The sequence below is a fragment of the Equus caballus genome, chromosome 5 (assembly GCF_041296265.1).
Source record: "Equus caballus isolate H_3958 breed thoroughbred chromosome 5, TB-T2T, whole genome shotgun sequence".
Taxonomy (NCBI): Eukaryota; Metazoa; Chordata; class Mammalia; order Perissodactyla; family Equidae; genus Equus; species Equus caballus.
The window spans coordinates 69,867,457-69,878,598 of NC_091688.1; the positions used below are offsets into that span (position 1 = coordinate 69,867,457).

At 33.5% G+C, this 11,142-nt stretch overlaps 1 protein-coding gene across 4 annotated transcripts in view; it reads left to right on the forward strand.

Annotated features, from left to right (window-relative positions):
• The window catches only part of OLFM3 (olfactomedin 3), a 184,102-nt gene extending 176,986 nt beyond the window's left edge, over positions 1-7,116 (forward strand). For all 4 annotated transcript variants that reach the window (XM_070267266.1, XM_001488136.7, XM_070267268.1 and 1 more), the window contains exons 5-6: positions 2,951-3,057; positions 4,177-7,116. In XM_070267266.1, coding sequence (XP_070123367.1) covers positions 2,951-3,057; positions 4,177-4,854 — 785 coding nt within the window. In that variant the 3' untranslated portion in view covers positions 4,855-7,116. The remainder of the gene's footprint in view (positions 1-2,950; positions 3,058-4,176) is intronic.
• Positions 7,117-11,142: the final 4,026 nt, after the last annotated feature.

Below are 11,142 nucleotides of genomic sequence, written 5' to 3' on the forward strand. Positions count from 1 at the left end.
ATCCATGTATTTTCTCTTATTTTCATTTTTACTTTTTTAATTTTCTGAATAACTCTTTTTATCTTCCAATTTATTAATTTTAAAAAAGTAATCATATTTTAAATTTCAAATAGCTCTTTTTGTTTTCCTTTCACAGTACACAGACTATAATATGCAAATCTCTCTAAAGACACTAAAATTTCCTCTGCTCTCTGAATTTTCTCTCTTTTTATGGTAGTCTGGTTTTTCTGCAGATTTACTTTGGTCATTCTTATTCTAAACTTTTTCAAAATCTCTGCTAATTCTTGGTTACCCAGTCATTTTTAAAGATTTAACAATCAATCTGCTTGGAAACTCTGTGTATTTAGGTAGGGCATGACACTTCATTCCATGGTGAGTATGCAAGGAGACTATCAAATGCAGAATGCAAGAGCCTTTGTTCTAGAGCTCCAATGCCTACATTAGTTGCCCTAAGTCTTTTCAGGTAATTAACAGAGTTTCGTAGATTTTTTTTTTACGTGACTTCTGGGATCCTGAATCTAGGAGTGAAGATGGGATCAATTGCTCTTATGGCATGTTTTCAGTGGTTTTCCTGTTTTCAGCAACCTACCTCTTTCCCAACATCCTTTATACCTGAGTCCCTTACTTCTCTTTCTGAGTCCCTTACTTCTCTTTCTCAAGGCAGAGCAGCCCCCACCTCAGCTCTTGCCTTCTCTGCACAGACACTGAGGCATCTTATATCCTCCTACATCTTTAATTACCACTCTCCATCACCTTCTGCCTTCTAGAAATTTGTTAGTTTCTTCTCCACTAATGACTCTTATACCTTTCTCTTTGCTTTGCTTTTTTTCCCTCATGTTTTACTCCTTGATTATCATGTCAGTGAGCTCTGGGAAATAAAGAAGATAAAAGCACATATTAGTCCATCATCTTACACCAATTACTTTTCACAGTTTACCTAATTTTGCCATTTATATTTTGTTCAAAAAAGAATTTATTATCCACGCCTAAGAAAAAGTATCATTTTGTTTTGTGGTGTTTTTCAGGGGGAGAGATGTTTTTCTTTTTATTTCAATATACTTAGACTTGAAATTTTCATGCACTTACCATCTGTGAATGTAGATATACTTACATAGGACATAATTAAGGATCATATTACTTTCACGTGCACATTCAGAGAATATACTCAACTAGATTCATTCAGAATACATTTGCTTTTTCTAGTTCAAGTTGATATTACTTTACTCATATATTGTTCATGTGTTTATACAAGTTGAGCTGATACATTCTAAATAGGTTTAACCCAAGGTCTTGCTATTCAATATGGAAAATGCCATAAAGTCTTCTGAATTATATGCCCAGTTTATCGGGTTTGAGGAAATTATAAGGTAACTCTTTTATTTAAAGTATATAAGGATGCCATCTCATCTAATTTCTTTCACAAAAGGAGAAAAAACATGTATACAATTCATGTTTCATGAAATGCTAGAAATTACTAAACACATAATTATCACTAAAGTAATAGCACAAAATAGAATATTAGCATTCATCATCTTCCTAACGGCACGGCTTAGTACTCTGCCAGTTACCAATTATTCTTACGAGGAACATCTATAGATAAAAATGAGCCAAAATAAGTTTCAAGTTAGAATTAGTTTTGCATTTGCTTTGTGGATGTCTTCTTTCTCTTACAAACACACAGGAACCAATAGAAACTAAATAGAAATGTATCAATCCTAGGGATAGTCAGAGGAGGAGCTAAGAAACATGGAACACATAAGACAAAATTTTTTTTAAAATGTAAAAAAAGAACAGAAAGTAAAATAGAGGATAAATGGATAAGAAAAAAAAATTCCTTTGTTTAGACAAAAGGTCAGTATTTATAGGCACTCATATTGTCTTTCACAATGTGTATTATAAATAGCTTTTAAATTTTGCTGTTTAAGAATTTCACAAAATGCTGGGTTTCCTTTTAGTTTAGGTTTTGGCATTTATGACGTCTAGGCTTTTCCTAAGATCTTATTCACAGCTAAAGTGATAAAAAATATTACAATTTTTCAAGGAAGTCATTAATTTTTCATCATGCTACTCCACATCTTTCACTGCATTTGACGATGGGGTCTAAGGGCTTACCTTTTGGGCTTTCTTTCCTTCGCATCTTCATGGCTACTGTATCAGGCTTACACAAAGCATTTTCCATTCAAAACTCTACCTCTTTCAAGTAGACGGTGTTGAAATTCATTTTTTTATAGCATGACTCCATTTATATGAAAATCTAAAAATGGCAAAACTCAAGCTACAGAATGCAAATCAGTGGTCGTCGGGTCTAAGGCCAGGGAGAAAAGATTGATTACCCTTCCCTTCATAGCTGGAAATTTGCTTATGTTTATGCTTTTGATGAATAATCTGTCAGATATATTTAAGTATTTCTGTGGACATATGTTTTTACTCCTATTGTTGTATTCTATAAAGATATCTTTCACAGGAGCTACTCATTCACAAATGCAAACTGAAAATTAGCTTATAGAGCTCTTTCTGGCTTCCATAAGTTGTCCACAGCCTCGAAGCATAGGGGCAGGGAAGGGGCGGGGAGGGGGATCTGGTGATCAGGTAAACAGGCCCATGGACAATTTGTTTGATTTTTTTGACTCCTTTACTTAGAAGAAGCAGGTGCTGAATAGGTATAATGATAATGACTTTCCTTACTTATTTCTTTCCAAATTGTACAAATCACTTCCCAATTTAAAATTCTACACTTTAGATTTAGAGTACTGAAAAAGCAACTATTCATGGTTCAAATTATAGTTCAACATGTGGTACCCAACATGAATGATCATTCATTCGGAGTATGTGATATCAGTCCCATGGATTTGCTTTGTTTTAGGATACCTTTCTTTGCTCTTGGTATGAGTATGTATGCTGGAATCACTGGCCATGTTCACCCAACATGTTTATGTCTCTCTAATTTCAGCATGCGGCAAATTGATGAAAATCACAGGTCCAATTACAGTCAAGACATCTGGAACCCGATTTGGCGCTTGGATGACAGACCCTTTAGCATCTGAAAAAAATAACAGAGTATGTTCCTTCCATAAATGCCTTTATTTAGAATTATGTTTTATTTACACTTTATGTCTACAGAGCTATTCATTTCTTTTCAGGAATATTAATCTCAACTTGAAAGGTGTTACACCATTTGCAAATATTTTGTTTGATAATATTAACATATCTACTGATATATGACAAATTTATTTTAGTAAAATGTTCCATCCTATAATTTACCAGTGAGTCTAGTTTTTATTGGTTTTAATGTTGTTTGATGCTTGAAACGGGCTACTTACAGGTGTACAAAATTCTCTGTATACTCCTTCTAAAACTTGCTCCTTAGGGTGAAAAAAAAAGCAACACCAAATAAGTGAAAAAGTTAAGAGCTAACCAATTCACTAAACAAGCTAAAATATCACTGGAGACAAGAAGTAATTTTAAAAGAAATAGTACTGAAATTTTGGGGAGGTATTTTCATAAGTTAGTAATGCCTATATTATATAAGTCAGTATCCTGCAAACTTACCATAGCTCTATGTTCTATTACAGAATTCAGTACACATTAAGATTCTCAAAGGTTAAATCTGCATGACATTAGTAGCCAAATTAGTAAAATGGTTTCATGGAAAGGTAGTTGTACCTCTCAGCTGGTCTAGTGAATGAGTGTTACTAAAAGGTTCTGTGGTATCCATAAAGGATACCACAAGTTGAAAGTGTAAAATTAGACCATACATTTTTCAGAGCAAGGAATAGAATAAATAAATTTACTGAAGGTGATATTTTCCGCAGTTATTACTGATTGCGTCTATCTATCAGGTAACTAGACAAAATGATGTGATTTGCATTGATACATGTTTGGTTCACTCAGTGATATGCACTGAATGGTCAAAAATATAACACTAAAAAAGAAAAGACAAAAAGAGAATCAACTTCAAAGCAGTAAATTCAGTTGTTTCCCTTCTATATAGACCATGATTCTACTTTTGCAAAAGCCTGCATTGCTATCACAATGCAACAGGTCAGCTGTAAGTAATGTGGCTTCCAGAGCCCAAGAATGGTGATATTAATAGGTGCTACATCTCATTGTCTTTATTTTGGAATTCTCAGAAAGGTACAGCATTTTGTCACTCCATGTTTTTTTCCTTCTTCCCAGGTCTGGTACATGGACAGTTATACTAACAACAAAATTGTCCGTGAATACAAATCAATTGCAGACTTCGTCAGTGGGGCTGAGTCAAGGACATACAACCTCCCTTTCAAATGGGCGGGAACTAACCATGTTGTCTACAATGGCTCACTCTATTTTAACAAATATCAGAGTAACATCATCATCAAATACAGCTTTGATATGGGGAGAGTGCTTGCCCAACGAAGCCTGGAGTATGCTGGTTTTCACAATGTTTACCCCTACACCTGGGGTGGATTCTCTGACATCGACCTAATGGCTGATGAAATTGGGCTGTGGGCTGTGTATGCAACTAACCAGAATGCAGGCAACATAGTCATCAGCCAACTTAACCAAGATACCTTGGAGGTGATGAAGAGCTGGAGCACTGGCTATCCCAAGAGAAGTGCAGGGGAATCTTTCATGATATGTGGGACACTGTATGTTACCAACTCTCACTTAACTGGAGCCAAGGTGTATTATTCCTATTCCACCAAAACCTCAACATATGAGTACACAGACATTCCCTTTCATAATCAATACTTTCACATATCCATGCTTGACTACAATGCAAGAGATAGAGCACTTTATGCCTGGAACAATGGTCACCAGGTCCTGTTCAATGTCACCCTTTTCCACATCATTAAGACTGAGGATGACACATAAGCAAATGTAATTTGTTTTCATTGATCTAAACAGTGTCATTTGTGATAAACTCTATAGAATCCTTTCTGGTTTTTATTTATTATAACTTTCATCATTTCTCCAAAGCATTTTTTATTATAAAGTTGGTGTTTCAAAAAACAGCTGAGCCTGTCTAAATTAACCTGTTGGAAACACATCTTAACTCCTAAATTTACAAGGCCTATCATGTCCTTGTCATGAAAAGCACTAAATAGAGCTTAAGTGGCTAAAGTCATAGTTTTGCAAAAGATTAATGATCTGCCTTATATTAGAGTCAGAGACTAATGGTGGCTTAAATGCATGAATGTCTTTTTTTTTTTTAATCTGTCATTTTTTACTGTCTTCTGCTCCACATCAGGAAATATTTTGGTAGGAATTAGAGGGAAAAAAAGCACTTTCCCCTCATTTATTTCTAAAAAAGATTTAAGGATTTTATTAATATAAAAAAATAAAATTAATCATTTTGCTGTTATACAATTCTCTGATGCGGTGCTGTACAGTCATTTTTAAATCTCTTGCTAACATTTTCTTGGCAATATGTATTTCTACCATTGTAACCACCATTGTACAATTGTATCTCTTCACTTCTGGGAAAGTAAGTAATATTTTTTATAAAATACACTGCAGTTTAATCTCAGTAATTACTACGAGTCAATTTTCAAGTGTGATCAAGAAGGAAGTATCTTCTAGGCTTACCCCTTGACACAAGCATTACAAACTAAAAAGAAAATCAAGCCAGATCCCTTACGTATAATCTTTATTTTACCCCAAGTTTACTAGACCACTGACACTGAATGCTAAAACTTAAACTTACTCATATGGATACGTTACTCTGCTCAGTCTACTGAAAAAAAAATAAAACCAAATAGTTGCTTGCAAAGATGTAGCTGGGTCACAAAAAATGAACTTCAATTCACTCTACTTATTTATTACAGAACCAAACAAATTTTGTTCTTCATAATTTAATATATTAGTGTTCTAGCTTTTATTTTACACACAACTTGCAGTAATATAATTCCTTGTGTCAGGACTCTAAAAGTACAGGAAGCACATATAAAAATTCTTAAAAAGAAAATTTCCGTAATGTCATCTAGATTTATATTATAAACTCTGGAGAGTTATTGGCAAGAATTGTGCTAAAGAAAATGATGGGAAAACTTGGGAGTTGTCTGTGTGGTTTAAATGGGCAAATAACCAATTCAGAAAACAAGATGGGAAGGCAACCCCTTGATACCCTGATTCATTGTGTGTGAAGAAGTAATGTAACGAAAAAAATAAAGCTTTAATAATTTTTTATGTTAATAAACCCAAAACCATATAATCAATATATATCAAACATATCATTGGGTTTGGATGTACTTTCCATATATTAAAAATACCTACCTAAGGCAGTTTTACAGAAACTAGAATGGGTCGGTTTTGCAATTTAAAAAGTATATTCTATAATAAATATTATATGACTTAAATTGTTATAAATGTTGACTTTCACACATGCATAATATCATAATTTCCTTGTAAAGTAAGAATATAATAACTCAGATAAAGCATTGTGTAAAGTAATACTAATACATCAGAGTAATTCATTTCTAATAGTCACAAGTAAAACATCATTCTCAAATATCTCACTGTCAAAATTGTAGAATTCAATAATCCAATCTTGAAAGTGTTAAAGTTGAACAAAGATTTCTTTGTCTGTCTACAAAAAGTTAGCATGATTTAATGACCACTCTGGGTCCCTCTGCAATGTTGTCTTCCCTTTTAACACATTTGTATAAGTTCTCCTCTGCTTTTGAGGGTTAGAAAATGTAGGGGATTCACTTGGCATTGCACACACACCACAAAAATAATCGGCCAACACTTTGTATATCAAGAGTTTCTATGAAGAAAGAAAGTCAATTTCAGAAATGAACGAATTTTTAGTAGATGGCCTGGAATGGATATCCGGATCTTCATTACTTGTTATTTAGAAAAATGATGTAATGTGGTATCATCACATACATTCAAAACCTGGACGGTCACAGCTTTTTTGTGAGATGTGCAGCCTGTAAAGCACTTCATTGTTTTCTATGTAAGGTTTCATCACCGTATCCAATTTATAGTGTATGTGCTGCTAGAGCAAGCACAGATTTTATTATTGTCACTAGAAGTGGGGGTAACATGAGTTTAAACATGTGATTTGCATTAAGCATTTATAGTTTAAAAGCATTTTTCTTAATAAATTATCAGTTTTGTGCCTGAAATAAATAAGAACTTAGTCTAAAAACTGTTTTTTTAAATCTCAAACAAACAAATAAATTTTATGAGGGAAACAACGGCTATTTCAAAATCATCCACGCAATCCAATCAGTGAAGAAATCCAAACTCACAAAGTCTTAATCCTAAGTGGAACTGTATAACTGGTATTTTGAGAATTAACCAGATCATTAACAAACTTCCATGTCATTCACATAATAGTATGATCATAGTCTGATTGTGTTTGTGTGACATTTGTATTTGTGGCTCTTGAATCACAATATTTATTACTTACACTTACACTTATATCTGTGAGTTTATAAAACGATAATATTTCAGCACATTATCAATACATAGAGATAAGAGAGAAAATAATGGCAGATGTCTACATGCAACATTACAAGTGATTAGATAAGATTTACCATAAACTAATAATCTTTGGTTCCTATTACTATACTCATAAAGTCATTTCAACTTTACAAACCATAGTATTCTCTCTGATAAAATCCTATCTTCAGAAAATTGATTCTTAGCCTTAATAAGAAAATGGTCTTTATATCTGAAAATCACTATAAAACTTACAAGTACAAATTTTTCACAGAGAAGAATTACTTTTAAAACGTAACTATACAAAATTGTACTTCTGTTCAAACTAAAAATAAAACCAGTTGTTTTCTTACTAAGGTAAGTTTTACATATAATAATCCTTTAGTTTTATTCTCCTTAAAGAATAGATTTTCAAAAAAAAAAAAAAAACCCATCTGGCTCTCCTTACCACTCAAGATTACCAAACTTTTTCTGCTAATGCTAAATTTGAATTCAATTGACAGCAAAATTAAAAGGATCCCTTCAAGTTAGAGCAAACATGAAAAATTATACAATTTGCAGAGTTTCTAAAAGCCAGGCCTTCTAGAAATCTGGGTACTTTCCAAAACAAAGCCAATAACAGCATCTTGCTGACTTGATGAGGTAGGTATGATTATATCCTCTACTAAAGGTACAACGAGAGTTCCTATGACATCATAAAAGAATGGGCATATAGACAAAGAGTACTCCGCTTTCTCCATCATCATGTCGTAAGTGGACCATGACAAGAGCTACTGTAAAGCGGCCTATTAGCACTATAGGCAGGGAGCATCAATTCAAATGTAGATGCTATAAGATGATACAAAGCCTTAGTCTCTGCTCATAGCTAGAAACAGTTGCTTCTAGAAAGACTCAGTGGCACTAAATATCATTCAGTTCAGTAGGTTGTATCCATACCGAAATCAAGATCATGGAATGGTTTCCTGTTTCTAAAACTAAGTAAGCTCAGTATAAATCTCTTAGCTAATAATTTATTATAATCAGTGACTCTTCAGAAAAGATCTTGGACTTAAAATATGTCTTCTGAATTGTGGAACTTGTACTAGAATAAATACAATGAAAAAATTAGCTTATGGAAGAAAAATCAACTTCACTAAACTCTTTAATTATGTTTCTACGAAATAATGAATTCAATTGATGACAATCTCTTGAATAAAGAATAGAAAACTGTTTGCTCTACTGTTACCCAATCAGAAAGAAAGCTGACTCACATCTTAAAACTATGTTATAGTTTATCCCTTTTGGTTGAACTATTCTGTCAGGCTTAGTGGAATTTTAATCCTGTTTGGAGCCTGCCTTGTCTCCAAATGTCAAACTAGTTGGCAGAATACTTATCTGCTTTGCAGCTCGGGTCATCGATTGCTAAGTTTACAAATATTTATTATTGAATATAACTTAAAAATAACATTAAAAAGGACAAAAAGTTGTACCTTGAGTACCTTTCATAACTATAAACATCTTACAATATTACTCCTAGTTAGGGGTGTGAGACAATCTGGTGAATATGGAAGAGTTCTCAGGAATATTTTAGTGCTGCAAGAAGTTTGCTGGTAAACTATACACACATATGTAGTACCAAGTTGCGACCCTACCAAAGCTATATAGTCTGCCCAGAGAGCTTGCACCCATTTTTTTAAAAAAAATAACTAAAATACTGCCGTAATATATCATTCCCTGCTACAATTCAGATTTGGAAATATTGAATAACAGCAGACATTTCTAGAAAATAAATATTATGTGACAAAGGTCTTGAAAATGGCGCAAGAAACGAGCTGACTAGAAGAAGCATTAGCCATTCTAAGTTAAGCATGTTATAGAAATGTATCATACTGCTGACCTTGGTAATACATATCCAGCCAACTCTGTCTATACCATCCTTGACTTCATATGAATTCATGTGTGTTACCAACGGATAGTGTATGGGCTTCCAAAGTAGATAATAATGCATTGTTTATTCATTTACTCAAAACATAATCCCTGAGCAATACTACGTGCCAGATGATTTCTGGATGCTAAGGATATAGCTGTCAAGAGATAAATAATGTTTTCATGTGCTTACATTCTAGTGAGAACAGTCTGCAACAAAAATATTAATGAAAAATAAATTCTGATTGTATTAATTGTTGTGAAGGAAATAAACAAGCTTTATAAAGAGTGACTGGGTGTTTGCAAGGGGTAGGGTGGGGTAAAAAGTGATATTTAGAGAGGAAGTCAAAGGAGGTCTCTTTAAGAAGTAGCCTGCAGTGGTAAATTCAGTCAAGGAATGCAATGCCACCATCTGATACACATAAAAAATTTGACCTCTTACTTTCTGTTCCTAGAAATCCGTGGGTCAAATATTTCTCAATATTTCTGTATTGTAGAAATATTTTTTTTAACTTGGAGTTCAAGAATATGCTTCTAAGGATGGCTGAACTCCCTGAAAATATATGCTAAATTTAGTGCGTGTACATGGCTATACGTTCTTTCATGTGGGGGATTTACAGCTTTTATCACATATTAAGGAAAGCCATGACCCAAAAGATCACCACTAAGTCAATGTAATCGAATTTAATCCCAAATTTATTAAACATCTTTATGACCAGCACAGAACATCTGTCTTCTGTTTTGAAATCTTCAAGAATTTTAGCTTGCTTCAGAGAGGAAGGAAATTAACATCCTAGTATTATCAGAAATTTTTTTCTTCAGAAGAACTCAAGATTAAATTATTTCCTATAAAATACTCTAAAGGGATTTTTTTTATATTTGTACCAAGTCCGACTATTTTTCTGTGATCCAACCTTTAGGGTACGTTCTTGCCAGATTCGGTGACCCAAGAGTCTATTACGATGCCTATCCTCCATCTATTTGAGTTTGGAGAAGATTCTCTTATAATTCTAACACAGCCTTTTGGCAGCACCATTAGAATCTGACTGGAATCGAGCAGATGTGGTGTGCTCCATCAAATTTAACTGCAAACTCCTCTTCTGAAATTAGCTACCGCGGCAACACACAAATAGCAAAAAGAAAGGTTATAACACTTGCCTTGGCTTAGAACCTATTCTAGTTGATATTCCTGTAATCTACAGCTGCAGAAAACAAATAAAAGATTTTTTGTTAAAAATTAACTGGTCACATTTATGCAGATAACGTTATGCTGAGTAGAGAATTGAGGCTGCTTCTGTCAGTGATGTTTCCTTGGATTTTTTTTCCCCAAAGGACTTGAGACGATACTCATTAGCTTCCACTCCAATGTGAAACAAAAACAGAAATAAGTATTTTCATTCTTTCTCCAGTGTCTTCATTAAACTCCATTAGAAACTACTCTTGGATGATGAAGTATGCATTGAAAAAGAAGTTGAACATGTCTTTATATGAGTAAAAAGTTCTTATATTCAAACGACATTCTTGCCCCTCAGGTAAAGTTTGGTCCAGAAAAATGGAAAAGATGTATAATCAATTTATGGTTAGCTTTTCTTGCCATTCTTCCTTAGAAAATGTGCGCTAAACAAACATAACCAAAACAACTCTTTTCATTGTACATTGTTTTCTATTTTTCAAGCCTATTTCATTTCTGTTCTTTCATGTGAGGCCTTTCAACAGTCCTGTGGGATAGGGAGGGCAAATGTTGTCATCCCCATTTGATAAATAAGGAAACAGAACATTTACGTTTCACTGTTTATATTTCTCCAT